This window comes from Bacillus rossius, chromosome 2 (assembly GCF_032445375.1).
Source record: "Bacillus rossius redtenbacheri isolate Brsri chromosome 2, Brsri_v3, whole genome shotgun sequence".
Classification (NCBI taxonomy): domain Eukaryota; kingdom Metazoa; phylum Arthropoda; class Insecta; order Phasmatodea; family Bacillidae; genus Bacillus; species Bacillus rossius.
The window spans coordinates 68,883,243-68,899,409 of record NC_086331.1 but is presented as its reverse complement, the minus strand read 5'-3'; the positions used below and the strand labels follow the sequence as shown (position 1 = coordinate 68,899,409).

Genomic DNA, 16,167 nt, shown 5'->3' with positions numbered 1-16,167 from the left:
CGGACATTTTTAAGTAGAATATTTATTAGTAATGTAAATATTAATAATTAATAAAACTGTAATAAAACTTAATTGGGCTATCCCGTACAAACCCAGCTCTCCCCACATAGGTCGTAACAATATTCTAACGTGACATGTGTTTAGAGATTTTTAAATGTCTGCCATTTAAAGTATCCATGGGTACTGTTCAATGTCACAAGTTATAAAATTAGTTACCGGTTATAAAGATTATTTACAATTTGACTATATGCCGTAGATCCTGGCATAATAGATACATTAATAGTCTCGGTACGCGAAGACTCACTCAAATTTGGCAGTGTTTACTACGTCTCTCATTTACCAAGTATCACAAGTGGTATTTGTCTAGAAACTCGGACCGCTGTGGAGAGATGTCGGCATGATATTGTGTAACCAACTAACACATAATGTTATATCTAATGAATTTGTTATAGTGATTAAAAATAAAACTAATTTTTATGTTAAACTAGCTGCCCGACCCGGCATTGCACGGCTATACTAATGGAAAACAATTAAGCCACATCTCTCATTTACAGTAAAGGTAAATAAAAAAAAATTCAGTGAAAATTTATTACAATGCTGTATAATGTACCGGAGAGAAAATGAATAGCACCGATGGTTTCCCGACTCGTGCACGCAACGTACAACTGATGTACCCGTACTTTGCTACGGCAGTCTACAGGCAGATCACTCTTGCGCCGCTCGTTATACATGCCCCTCCTTGTGGGTACGCCACTGCCGCGCGATGCCCGTTGCCATGGAGACGCAGAAGGCATGAACAATGCAAAATCCTGTTCTCATGCAGACAAAGTACCCACTGTTGCCTGGTTTTAACCACCCATGGGATATAATTTTCGGAAAATGTCATCCTGCGTAACATAAGGAACATTACTGTGAAGTTTCAAGTCTGTAAAATATATATACTTGAAAAAACAAATTAATCACAGAGAGAGGAAAAAAAAATTGTTTAGGTTTGCAATTTAAAGTGATAAAAAGTATTTAAATACTTATTGAACTCTTATGAGGGTACTGATTGCTTCGTTGTTAATATCACACGGGTGTTTTTTACTTGTATGGGAAAATTAAGAATGATAAGGCATCTAGTGCGTGGCAACAATGTTAATAGGCAATAGGAAATAAACTTCTAGCGCCTGCGGCATTGTCAACACACACTTCGTACGTGTACTGCATGTTGTATCTAACCCCCTCCAACGCATTTGATTCTAAATTGGACTTTTAGTAAGGATCCCTAATGTTATTGATAATATAATATAGCCTATAGCCTTCCTCGATAAATGTACTATCCAACACTGAAAGAATTTTTCAAATCGGACCAGTGGTTCCCGAGATTAGCGCGTTCAAACAAACAAACATACTCTTAAGCTTTATAATATTAGTATAGATGTTGGGCACCACATATTACAACTCAGATTGGCCTGGCTAAAAGACGACCTGACTTGCAACATTTACAAAACACTTCAAAATTAATAAATAATGTGATTGTTCTTCGAATATGTTTGTTGATGTTTTAAATTTTGAGGTTTAATATGAATTTAGTTTGGCAGTTTTTACTGAAGAGAATGATTTAATAGAACCTTTACATAGATTTTTTTTTTGAGATCTTGCACAAGAAAAAACACAATTGTTCATTACACAATGTCTATAACGGGTCCACACATTTCCATGACAATACAGACTTTTCCCTGCGGAAAAAATAAATGTTTGTTAATTTTGATGATTCCAAAAAAACATTCTTAATACTCACACACACTTTACATATAGCAAATAATTCCCCAAAGTTGCTTAGCATCGATGGTACAAGCCAAAGACAAAGGTGCCCTGGGATGGCGGCTAAAATCACGAAAGCCTCATCATGGGCTGAATGCTGATAACCGTGGTCACTGGAATTCTAACTTCAAATGTCTAAATAGAGGTTTGAGAAGGGTGCAGCCTGGACCACAGCTGTTTATTTTGTTGCTTATCACATTATGTTTTGACGTGAGCCACTGTCAAATGCGACATATTCAGACGACATCGAACTGAGGACTGGCGAGATGACACCCCTGCCTCCAGCCACACAGGGAGAGGGAGCCATGTGATCACACTGCCCAATCACAACACAGTTTTTACAAAGCAACCAATCATAACACATTACACTACCCAAAAACTTTCTGAAGTCTGTGCTTGCTTTACTGTCTTCTCTCTTTAGTCAAAGATAAACACTGTGGGAAATGCATGAGTTTAACTTTTCGATCATACAAATACATACAGAAATTGCCATAAAGCCTCAGTACTGAAAAAATATCTGGAGAAAAAAATAACCATGGCGCCGCCAAGTCGTGCACCTGTCTCTTGTCCTGTCGTTCACTCGAACAATACCAAATGTCCCAGAATCATTATGAAAACTTCTGAATAGCTCCAAATGTAAAATATTGGTATTAAAGAAAATTGAAAGTAAATAACATACTGAAAAAATGCATTTAGCCATATAATAAATGAGAACAGGTTATAATATTGTTAAATTGCCTTTTTAAATAAAATATCTTAACACAAAAATTATTGACAAGAATTTAATTATGATAAACTAAAAGTATAAAATCTAGTTCACCATAACCTTGGAACTATATAATTGTCTGTTCCCTTTGCATGACAAAACATTAATTTCTCAAAAATTCTTTTAAAAGCTGGGTAGCGCATGATCTTGCATTGTTGCAATGTTTTTCACTTTCTAGGTAGTCAATGCCTTTTAACTCAGTTATTTATTTAATTCAAATAATTTAATTTAATTTATGGATAGTCAGTAATATAAATTTCTTAATAACTCTTCACTTATTGGTTTAAAATCATTTCTACGTCATCATATTAATATATCTTGGTTTGGCATTATTAATGACAATCTATATGTATTTTTCTGTAATTGATGTTAACAAAATTATTTCTTTTTGATAGTTCTACTTGCAAGACACAAAAAGTAGTAATGGCACTTTTGTCAACAATCAGCGGCTTAGTAAAGGAGCAGAAGAGTCTCCACCTCGAGAGGTTTGTTCTGGAGATATTGTTCAGTTTGGAGTCGATGTTATGGAGAATGCAAGAAAAGGTAAGTAGCTAGCTTATTGTGTTGCCTACTTGTCATGCTATTCAAATTTAGCTTTTGAGAACTAAATAATTTTGTAAAAATGGCTTAACTTAAGAATTTTCCTTAAATATGACTTTTTTTGTTCTTATTATCAATGTACTCGAAATATATATCTGTTGAAAAATGACTGATAAAATGTGGCAACCCCCATTTTATTAATGAAACTGACTCCTCCTCCTCCTCGTTCAGGCTTTGGGATAAGCCTCAACCTAGGTCATCTAGGCTCTATTTGATAAAACTATAAGTCTGATAGTGACAAGCTATTAGTTACAATTGAAAGTCTTACAGTTGTTAAACTGAACTGGTTCATATAGAAAGTTGTTTGACTCGTAAATGTGGACACACATGGATGGATCGTAATCTGCTAACTTAGAAATAAAAACACTGACATCAAGTGTTTTAAATGATAAATTTAATATTGAAGTGTGTCTCCATCTTTGGTGCCATTTTGGTTATCCTTTCAAAAGGTACAGTAGAAACATCCATGGTTTTTAGTGAAACAAAGAAAACAATCAACATAGTAAAAAAAATAAAGATTTATGTTCTGGCCGGAAAGCAAAAAATTACTACATTTGTTTATTGGAAGAGGTTACTTTATATATTTTTTTAATTTTAGTTTTTAAAACTTAGCCGTATGCGAGCGTCGGAGAGGGCAGAAGTAGAGATGGTCCAGATGTGAGACAAAGCAAGGGAGCCGAAGGCTCCACTCGCACTCGGAAGGCTATTGTAGGCCAAAAACTGGTGCTCAGAGGTTGTTTTACCATCACTTGGACCCCACTGTGAACAAAAGTTCACGATATGTGTTATAGAAATGTTAGGTCCAGAAGAAGATCAGGTTCGCAAAGAGCGTGAGAAAAGGTTACAGAAGGAGTCGTGGATGCTACTCACCAGGATGTTGGGGTAAATCAGGAGTTCGCTAGTCCGTCATAGAAGACGACCACGGTAGCAACGGCGCGAACACTTAAAATCTGAAAAACTAAAACCACTAAATCACGTAAAACGAACAAAGAAGAATAGGAAATAATCCCTAGGTCTCGCGATAACATATCACAGCTAAGCTGGCACATCTCGCTCAGATGTGACGCCGCAGACCGCTGAAGAAGTACAGTCGACAGAGCACCACACGGTCAGTAAGGAGGTTGTTTGATGACTCACTCTGTGGGCTGGTAGAATCCCTTAGTTAAAGAGCTCTGAGGGCCCCAAAATGTGTGGGCAGGGGTGGAAGAAAGGTGGGTGGGGTTAATAAAAAAATGGGGAGATGTGACCATCTCCTGAATGGCCAGTGTCCCTGAGTGGTAGGGAGGCAAACGGAAAACTTTGGTCTGTTCGATGTATTGCTTGCGCGAGCACCGATAGGTTGCGCAACCAATAGTTTGCGAAACCGCCCATAGGCAGCACGCGGCGACGCAGTGGTTGGGTCTGGTGCCCGAAGTAAAGGATTTGGGTAGAGGCTGCTCCCTAGTAGGAAGTAAAGGAGATAATTGTTACTTAGTACCGGAGAGTGCCGAAAGATCGCGCATGCGGGCAGCATGTGCGAGTTGAAGCATGGGCGTGTCCCAAGTGCCCTGGGAGCTGGAGAAGTGGCAAGTCATTGGTCTTGTCCTGGGTTCCCAGAGAGACAGCGGGAAACAGGGTGGGTGCGGGAGCGGGTGTGTGCTTGCGCTATGCCACACAGATACACACCACACCAGATGTGCTCCAGGAGCACCAAAACAGGAGCTGGGTGCCTGATGAAAATTGCTGAGCCTAGGGGATACTATACAGCCGTCCATGATGAGGTGCGCTGAGCTCGGGGGTAGCCCCAAGACAGGCTGTTAGCCAAAGACACGGTGGTCGGGAGCAATTTCACGCCAGGTTGTACGCCAAAGCGCCAAAGCGACTAGCGCACCAAGTCAAGTTGCTGGGAACCAGTCTAAGCTTGATGGAAAAGTTTAAGTGAGAGGATACATTAGGGTAAAAAAAAATATATTTGAAATGGTACTCTTAAATACTGTGAAAGACTTAAAAAAAATAAAAAGACAAATTTTGTACTAATGATGCATCGATTGGCGGCACAAAAGTACTTTAGTTAGCAACAGCAACATAATGTATTCTTGATTAATTTTGTAGATTAATGTTTGATGAGTAACGTAAACTTTTTATTTTCTTGCATATTTATTTGTTTAAATAAAATGATCTTAAGTTATACACATAGAGCTGATATATTTGCATTATTATTAAAGAGTATATACCACAAAGAGTTGCATAAAATATATTATAGCCTTATTGAGGTGGACATTATTATATAAATAAAAGAACTATTTACGTATTCAAAAATGGTCACAAAATCTATGTTTATCCTGGGTCTGAAATTGTTTGGTCTCCTAACATTAACATCATCAAAATCATCTTTCACTATTTCCATTAATATTCTAACCATTATACTTCCATATGAAGCTGAGATGGGCATGGGCCAACATCACTTGTGGCTGGTTGTAACCAAATTCCGTTAAAAGATGGGCATCTAACTTAAAATTAATGAGACTCACAATTAAGTAGGTTGAGAGGGAAATGCCAGTTAAAACAAAAATAGTACAATATGTAGATAGCCCTGACTTTAAATAATGAAATTTGAAGGCTATAAATATAGAAAGATTCTGATCACACACATACACGATAAATAAAGATTACGTACATAACATGAGTCATAAGTTCTATAACTTCTTGTTGATTTCACGCAGAAGTATTTTTGGTTCATTTAGACAAAAGTTAAAACTCATTTTGATTTCTTTGGACTTCACTTGAAATTAAAGTACATAATAAAAGTCTACAGACCTGCAAACATATGCAAAATGCAAAATAACAACATATGCAAAATAAGCCAAACAGTTCTTTTCCTGGGCTACCCAAGTAATACATTTTAAGACCAGTCTTATAATGCAGTAGGACCATAATAAATTTAACCTTATTTAAATTACTAGACTTCATCAAAACAGAGCCAGCAAGAATGATTTAGTTTTTTAGTCTCTACAAATTCTTTTCCATGGTGGCTCTGCTATAATTTACAAACCTTGGGTCATTTTATTTTTAGTCTCTTCTAATTTTCTTATTTACTCGTGAACTCTCAACTTTTAATTTCAATATTATGGTTTTAGAAGACTAGCGTATACAAGCACATCTACTTGCTCACAAGTAAAACCCCCATGGGTAATTGTGGGATTAATTTAATTACTGGTTATGTACTCACCTTGCAACACAAAGTGCGGGACTCCTCAGGTGACACCAACAGCTGCATTCCAAGGCTCGGTGTTGAATTAGCATGCTGACCTCTTCCACTCCAGACAGCGACTAGGCTGGACTGAAACTCACTTGGACCATGAGTGAACACGTTGCCTTCTTGAATGATGACCAGGAGACTCTTAGCTTCATTCCCGATTTATGCTGAAGAACTCGTTCCTACAGACTTGCTCAGTGAGCTTGCTTTTTGAGTGCGGATGTTGCAGTCTCTGGGTATCCGGCTCATCTGCTGCAGATTTTTGTACTTAGCGGCTTCTTTCTTTTCCTACTCTCCAACTTCCCTGGCCTTCATACCGTGTGTTGGGGACGTAGGCTTTTCTTCTTTCAAAGTGACCCCAGCTGGGCTCTCAGATGGTTTGGGAACTGAACCAGTGACCCCGTCATTTTCCTGGGTGCCACGACATGGTCATCTCAACAGACCGCTCGGATGGCCAGCATGATGACATCCACTGGATGACAGGAGCTTCTTCAGATGGACGACTCTCACGTTGACTAATGATGTAACCTCCAGCTCAGTCACCCAGGATCTGAGCTCTCTCTGCCTTGGTCGCCTCCTTATTCAGGGCGGAAGCGGTGTTTCCATTCCTTCAAGAACCTCCTTCCCTGAAAGGAATTCTTTTTCCTTTTTCCGGCCATGTGGAACCTGGAAGTAATATGTTCACTTAACTATAATCAGATTCTTGAACTTTCATCACAGTTTTTCAGATGCTCAGTCGTAAACTCGCCCAGCGAGTGACATTCAAGCGAGAAAATGTAAATTCTTGTTTACACCCTTTACAAACTGATTAACATAAAATTAACTTCTCAGAGCATACAAATTTTACTTGTAAAATATCTTACTTTGGTGTTAAGACTGGTAGTATTTGTTACACATATTGCAAGCCCATGAGGTTACTAGAAAATTTATGAAACATGAGTGTAATATTACTTGTAGGAACAGCTTGTGACTTGTAAATCTCCAGTTGTAATTGTAAGATTCCACTTGTAGTTATATATAAAACAAATTTCTTAATTTTTTCCTTATCTACAAGGGAATTTACTTGTGACTTGTGGGCTTCTGGTTTTATGAAATAGTTCTCTGCAGAAATGACCTAACCTTATTTACTATGTCCAAAAATTTCATAGGCAAGATCTTCTTTATGACTCTTCCTACATCATAACTCCCCACCCTTGTCCTCATGGTTGACACATGCTACTTATGAAAAATTCTTTCTTCTAAGTTAAAAGTAACTAAAAGCAATACCACCTAATGACGACAACAACCTGGTTTTTACTTTGGTCCAGGGGGGGGGGGGGAAGCAATGGCATGAAGGCTCACTAAGTACAACAAAAACACCTCAAATCAGATTTATTAACCAAAAATTATATGTATTATTTCTCTACCATATTTTTCTCTTTACAAACTTACTTAATTTGTAGCCAAAAATCTAGAGGGCCCCGCTCACAACTAATCGGTATTTGTACATTCATAATAGAACAACTTAATGACAAAACCTCCTTAACAATTTTTTTTTTGCTCTGATTTTATTGACCAACTTTTCTCTTAATACATCACTCAATATCAAAATTAATTTTATTGTTACCAAAAAAAGGTAACCTTTCCCTTAATTTACAAAATTTAGGTCAGGTGCAGGCATATATACAAATATAATTAATTACATATGAAGATTTATAAAACGTAGAAGTTACTGAGATACGTGTTTCTAAACAATGATTTAATTTCATTTAATTTACTAACCATTTCTGTAGCATGTAATGTCATATTTAAAAACATACACAAATACAAACAAATAACATAGCAAAAACATACATATGACTTTAATTAAAAGTTATATAATAAACTTACAATAAAAATTCATGTCTAAAAAATTTGTACACACAGCAAGATTCATCTTTTAAAAATACTAATTATTAATAATCATCATCCATCATGAAAGATTTTATATTCTAGTAGTGGGAAAAGAACATAGAGTTGCTTGTGGGTTAAAAAATTCATTAGCTGTGTAGAAATAATGCTATACCTCATATGGTTTGAAATTTATGTTATTTATTTACTGTTATGGCCACCAAGTTTTTTAATATTTGTGATTTGGAATCTTCAGATAACACTGTATGCTGCTGATACCATACTTAAATTTATTTCTATAACAAAGTTGATAATGTCTCTAATGTCTGAATTTCGAGAGAGAAATCTAGAATTTAGCAGCTGAAGATGGCTATACATTTTAAAAGTGTGGTTGCTAAGAAAATGTGTATGATTATTTTTTTGTTTATTTTATCACTCAATTACTGTACGCCTAATAAACCCAATGACAAAGATTTATACTAAAACCTTTTTTTTTGTGTCAGTATTTCTAACAAATCTAATGGGTTAATTGCCATAGAAGGATATCGGTAAATAGTTAGTCAATATTATGGTAGTAATTAATAGATATTTGTGCATGTTATGTAGGTATTATTAAGATTTTTTTACTCTCAATTGTGTTAAGAGTGTTATGGTTTTTATATTTTATTCTTTTATTGTTTTACAGTGACACATGGTTGTATTGTTGCTACTTTAAAACTGTATCTCCCTGATGGAAAAGAAGCTAAAGCAAGGTAACAGTAAGATAACGTAACATGTAGGAATAAGCAGTGTGCAGTGTTGTAAGTCCTTATCTTTTAGTATGAATAATAAATGAATACGTATTTGTGTGTGAATTGTTTTTGTTCATTACACAAAGCATTAAAAAAAGAGTATTATTTAATGTATGGTTTTTGTAATTTGTAATTTTTTTGATTATCAAGGAGTATTTAACTAACTAAACTAATTAGTCGTGAGGTTTGTTTTGGATGCTGTAAAGCTATTTAAAACAAGTAAATTATGAAGTTTTTCATACCTACATATTGTTTCAAAGTTTGTACTTGCTTTAATTTTTATATTTGGTCTTAAGTTAGTATATTTATGTTTCTCTAGTTACATGTATTTAATAGTTAAGAAAGTATCATAACTGCATGCAAATTCATTTGTAAGCAGTGCCCGGCTGGTTTCTGTCGAAACATGGCAAAATGAAAGAAGCTTGTATAGATCTGGTGAAAAAATTTGGCCACAAATGTATAGCACTAGGTCTCAACAACTCTAACGTGCAATGATATGTTGTTATGGTAGATAACATACAGCAACAATAACTATGTGATTCTATCAGTAGTATGAGTTTTTTTAAATTTAATTAAATTTGGTTTTTCAAGTGTTGGTTTTAGTTAGAGGTGGGACGATACCACATTTTCGATACTCGATTCTGTATTGTTTTTTCAGTTCGATACTTTCAATACTTTCGATACTCCAGGGAAAAATATTTTCCCATTAAGTAACAATTATTACAAATATCATAAATTAGTTTTAAACTATATAAATTCCCTCTTTATTACAAAAATACAAACTGCAAACAACTTTAAAGACTTGAGTATAAAAATCAATATAAAAAATAGAAGTGAAATACAAAATGAGAAACAGTGGCCTTACAAAATGTTATGAAGTCCTTTCTTGGTTCTTGGAGGGGGGGGGGGGGGGGGGGGTGGAAAGTCACCAAGCAAAAATTAGAAATAAAAAAATTAGGCTATTGTAAAAATAAAATCAGAAATTTTTGCTTGTTTTTTTCATTTTACAAACAACTTTATGCAACAGAACAATTTTCAATAAAATTTTAACTTGAGAAACGTAAATTACAAAACAATCAGATCGTAAGAAAACAATAACAAACGGGTATATTCAGTTCAATGATTAACGAATGGACATATGAGATCCGTGCATTGGTAAAGCGGGTGCACCATTTTCATAATCATTGCTAGTTTGCACCACTAGTCTCGCTTGGTGCTGGCCATAGATGCTACTAGCGAAGTGCACAGTCTTCCTGATACTATCCATATCTATGGTGTGATAAAGTTATTTTCTTACGTTTGCAAAGGTAAACAATGCACGTTTTTCAAAATTAAAGCATTAAAACGTAGTTTATCAGGAGGAATATAACAAAAAAATTTGTGCATTTTAGGACTTATCCGCTTCGTAAAAACGGATGACACGGAAAATTAATGATTTTATAAGTGCATGTTCCGGGAAAGTAAACCATTGTAAATATAGTACTTTCGGCGGGACCAAAATTAATCGGCGTATGACACGGGAAAATGTATGAAACGGAAACGTATCATCGAGGTTCTACTGTAGTTGTATTTTGTACGATGGTGACTCAAAACTTAATTCAATACAAATGAACAAGCATTCCGGTATCGAAAAAATGTATCGAACTTACAGTTTCGATACTCGATACTTTGCGATACCGTCAAGTATCGAAGGTATCGAGGTATCGAAGTATCAAAAATCCCATCACTACTTTTAGTATATCTACATTCATTGCTGCAGTTTCTGAAGAGTATTTTGTTATAACATTTATAACTTCTGTATTTCATCTTGATGTTGTCTTGAACTACAAATAATGCTTATTGCACACTTCTTATAAAAAGGTACAGAAAAAAATCATGTGTTTTTATTTCTGAAACTCAGTAGACATCCTGCATTGTACGACTTATTCTGATCTTCACTGAGGAACAACATAAATCTGAGTCATTGACTAGCAAAAAATTCTTAATTTTACATATGTTGTAAGGTTACAAGAGTATGAACCACCTGCCAGATGGCAAGCATGCAAGTAGTTTTATTTTTTAAGTATTTAACTTTTTTCCTGGAACCAGTCTGTTTCATGTATCAGTGTTTAACTTCATTCAATAAATATTTTTGAATGGTTAAAATGTGTCATTACTTTTAAGCATGAGATCATAATGAGTAATGATACTACATGTAAAAATTTATATTGAACTAATTTCTGTATTTTTTTGTAGTCCTTCTACGTCTGTAGTAAGTTCAGTAGGCGTTGTTCCACTTGAAGATCTCTACCAGCTAAATCAATACTTGCAGGTTAGTATAAAGTACTACTTAAATAATATGCATTTATTTTAATTCCTATTGTAATATTTTTAATATGAGTCATCACTGGTTCTCAATTTTTTTTATTTACATGATTTTTTTTTCTTCTGTCAGTATATAACTCCTATTGTTAGGTGTTATTTTTAATGATATGATTTTTATGATTGTGAAAATGGGAGACTGGGGATTCTTCTATTCTTTTCCTTGGGACTACACTCCTTAAATTTAAATTATGAGTCATACCCCGTAGAATTATTATAAAATAAAAGACTCCTCTATTCTCAGGTTCCTCGACTTGAGTCAAACAGGTTTGAAGGAAACCAGACTTAAAAACAAAACAAAACACTTCAATGGGGGATTAAACTCAGAATGCACAACTGGAGGTGACAACAATATATTTTCAGATAACTTCTGTAGTTAAAATGCTTTCAATAAAATTTATTTATAAATAAAACCTAATGAATTGATTTTGCAGGACAAGTATATATTACAAGATGATATTTTATTGATATACGCTGTTATTTCTTTCGCAATGAATAGTTAATATTATTTAAACTTAAGCAAAAAATTAACTTCATTATTGAAACATGAACTTTGATTGCCCTACTAAGATTTTAAATACGTAATTGAACTTTTTCTACTTTTAATGAACTTTTGACTTTATCTTGAAACTGATTACTGAACATCGTGCAGTCCCTCCCCAACCTTGGTAAGCAGGGCAAACATGATAACACTTGGCTGTGAGTAGAAAAATATAAAATTATTAAATATTAGGCCTAATTGAGTTCCTTTCTGAATTTTTTTTTAATGACCAGCCTTGGGTTGCTACATATGTGATTCACATGACTTTAAATTTAAAATAGCTTAACCCAATTGAGTTTATAGGGAACTAGGATTAAAACAAATTCAAAAAGAGATTTTAATTCAAAAAGCAGAGCAACAGATTTTATTTTCGTACAAAATGAATTGGTTTCCCTATTCCACAAAGTTTGTTCACTATATTAGGCCTACAATACATTTATGCAATCCAACAAAATTTTTGCACACTTTGTGCAGATACCAACCTTGGCATAACATTGTAGCGATCAATCATTAGACAGTAAAAATTATGAAGTCCTACAGGTTCAGTGACTTACGTGCATACTTGCTCAGTATTGTAAGGTGAGCATGTAAACACTGGGTAAACACCACCAATTCTTAACACTAGAAATTCCCAAAAATTGCCTTGGGATTTCCATTGCCATCAGACAGTTTTATATATATATATATATATATAAAAAAAAAAAAAAAGCCCTCATGAAAAAGAGTGCATGTAACTCAGTACATGTGGTAGACGTGAAACTTCTTTGGCAATTCAAACCTTGACTTGTAAGTAAATCGTAAGGGGTAAAATAGGAGTGAGAGAAAAAGAGAGAAAGAAGACCATTTTTCTAAATAAAAATGAAATAAAAAAATTCTTACTCATTTCAAAATAACTGCTCAGGATATCAATGATTATTTATCAATATAAATTGAATTATTAACAATAAATATTACTCACTGTTGAAATAATCACACCATAAAATATTATATTAAGATTTTCAGAATGCCAACTATAGCACAAAAACAGTTCTAACTACAATTTATACACATTGTAAAAAGTAACTCTATTTCAATAAATTTCATTCCCAACCACTTTTATAATATTACTTATTACTTCTCAGCAAAACCATTTATACAATTTAATTGCAATATAACGCAGTGTGGGAATTTTGGCTTTCATTTCTTTTTCAGGTATTTAAGAGTCCTAACATTTTGTAATTATTATTAATTTGTTTCAAATAGAAATAAATAAATAAATAAATAAACAAACATAAATTTAATTTATTACTCACTTCAAAATAACAGGTCAGGATATCAATAATTATTTATCAATATAAATTGAATTATTAAAAATAAATATTACTCACTGTTGAAATACTCAAACCATAAAGAAATTTTTTTAGTAAATATCAAAGCTAGAATTGATCATTAAAATTATTTTTAAAATTAATTTTATATTATATATAGATTAGATGTGATTGATGAGCATTTTTCTAGACTGATTTTGTAGTTCTGCAAATATCACCTTGTCATTGAGTTATAGTACAACAGATTTTGCTAATAGGCTACATTGACATACTGCAATGTATTCATAGGCATTGATATTGTTCTGCCATCGAATGAATGAATAATGAGTAACATGTCCGCCGCTCCACGACACGAAAACTAAACTGCACGGACCTTCCTCACAGCAATTCTTTACATTATAACCATATTTTTACAAAGTGAAAATAAAAACAATATTCTATGCACGCAATTTGTTTTAAATTTTTATAAACTTGCTTATTCTTAGTTGAACTCAACATACTTACATGCTCGTGGGCTCATAATTATAATACGGTGTGTGATATAGTTAATCAAATAAAAATACGTGAAAACTAAGAAATGTGAAATGCATTATACCAGGAAAACATATTTAGTGACACAGTTAAAACAATACTCATATAAAACTGTTACACAATACTGATTTACACACGTAATTGAAATAATAAATACTTAAAAGTAAACCATTTGCTTGCAAAGATGGCCAGTGGCATGGTGCATAATAACCTCCAACCCCGTTGTGCTGCCTCTGCCCAAATCGGGGAGGCGTAAGGCGCAGGCGGGTTCCAACCGGCACGTCCCACCTATCCCTGCAGCATGGCTGGGTTAAACCTGAGCCGCATGCCGCCACATGGAGCCCGCGGCCCGCCAATTTCTCTGTACCGTCCGCAACCATTTAGCGTCAGAAATCGTTTCACAACAATGTTTCACTAAAACGTTGCATAAAATTCGGCCTTGAAATTTTACTCCCATTGCGCCCAAAGAATTTTCACTTCAAAAATTGCCATCAATTTTTCAAAAAGCAATACAGTTCTCAAAAAGTTTTTTACAAGTGTGCGGATATTCCACCTTCTCATCGCACAAAACTATGTGCAATTAATAATTCGTGTTTTTGGCAATTGTTATTAAGCCAGAAACCACCTGAAACTTTTACAAGGCCTGCCATTAACATTCAGGGTGTCTACCAACCATGAAAACCAGGTAAATAGTGGGGATTTGACGTGGCAAGGAATTAACCGGAAAAAGTAGTGAATTTCTAGATAATTCAGGGAATGTTTTTTTAAGTTGCTTATGCTTTCCTCTTTAAGGCAGGTGAGACTTGGGCTCTAAATTTTGTTTGCTGTTCCACGCCACCAGGCGTCAACAGTGAACATCTTTGTGAGCAAACCATATTGCTGGAACGCACTAGTGCAACAGTGCGACATGTAAGATGTGATCAGACAGAAAAATATTGGGATGCACGCCTGCCCCTTCCACTTTAACTGCCCGCAGCTATATTCATCTTGATAGCTAAGGCGATTGTCATTTTCCGGGGACTCACCACAATGCCGAAATACCACAACGCCGAACGTACAATAACGCCGAATACCATAATGCCGAATGTCAAAATTGACCACAACGCCGACAGCTAGAAAACTGATGTGTACCACAACGCCGAATTACCACAACGCCGAAATACATTAACGCCGAAAATTGTCATTGCAGGACTGCCACAAAGGTTACGTTAGGTAAGGTTAGCACACAAATTCATTCAGTTGTTTTTTCATCTTGCTCCTGTGGCCCCCCTTCCCCGCAAAATCATTTTTCGGCGTTGTGGTAATTCGGCATTGTGGTACACAGCAGTTTTCTAGCTGTCGGCGTTGTGGTCAATTTTGACATTCGGCGTTATGGTATTCGGCGTTATTGTACGTTCGGCGTTGTGGTATTTCGGCGTTGTGGTAACGACCCTCATTTTCCCTGGATTGGCAAAAATAAAAGGTTGCTTCATAGTGTAAGAAAAATGTTTGACCTTTTACCCAAGCATGGCACATACTGCACGTTGGCAGATGCCCATCCTCCCCCACATTCCCCTTCACCTCCTTACCATTCCACTACAAAGCGATTTTATGGCCCCTAAAACTTCTTGACCTCTCTAAAGTGAACAAACTGACATTGTAATGAAAATTTATTTTATTTTCCTTATGAAATTGGTGTCAAATGGACTTTAAGTATGGTCGTTAAAAGATAGAGTTACACTCTACGAACCGAACAGGCGGAAAAGGGAGGGGAACGAGGAGAGGGGAAGTAATCGCTGGGCTATGCGGCCAAAGCATGAAGCACATGCTTCAATCTCACCCCTGAAATTCCCATATTACATGCAACACAGTATAATCATGGCACACTTATGTTCAAAATTATTTATTCTATTGTCAGAAAATGCTGCAGAACAAGTCAAAGCTAGTTACCAAACACTGAAAAAAAAAAATTATTCAGTCAAACTTTGGAATTTCCCATGACACTTTTGGGAAGTAGGCCGAATGGTTAAGAACTAATGGGATACGTTATACATATTATTTTAATTTTTTGCTTTTTTGAAAACATGCTCATGAATTAATGAATGTTAATTTTTACATCAATTTTAATATAATAATCTGAGGTAATTGACTTATTTTTTTTGTTTGGTGTCATGTTGTAATGTCTTAACTTTTAACAACCTGTTAAAATGCAGCTGATTTTTATCCTAATACTTTTTCAGACAAAATTGAATTAAATTTATAATCTATAAAAAAAATTGTTATTCTACTTTTAACTTAATATGTAGTGTTTTACAGTAAGTCCTCGATAAACGGACAGGTTACATTTCCGAAAATTGTCCGATAAGCTAAACATCTGTTAA

The 16,167-nt window shown here is 34.9% G+C and overlaps 1 protein-coding gene across 14 annotated transcripts in view; it reads left to right on the top strand.

Moving 5' to 3' along the window:
- Positions 1-16,167, top strand: part of LOC134529350 (sarcolemmal membrane-associated protein-like) — a 236,039-nt gene that overhangs the window by 43,042 nt on the left and 176,830 nt on the right. For all 14 annotated transcript variants that reach the window (XM_063363326.1, XM_063363327.1, XM_063363324.1 and 11 more), the window contains 3 exons: positions 2,968-3,115; positions 8,962-9,028; positions 11,303-11,378. In XM_063363326.1, coding sequence (XP_063219396.1) covers positions 2,968-3,115; positions 8,962-9,028; positions 11,303-11,378 — 291 coding nt within the window. The remainder of the gene's footprint in view (positions 1-2,967; positions 3,116-8,961; positions 9,029-11,302; positions 11,379-16,167) is intronic.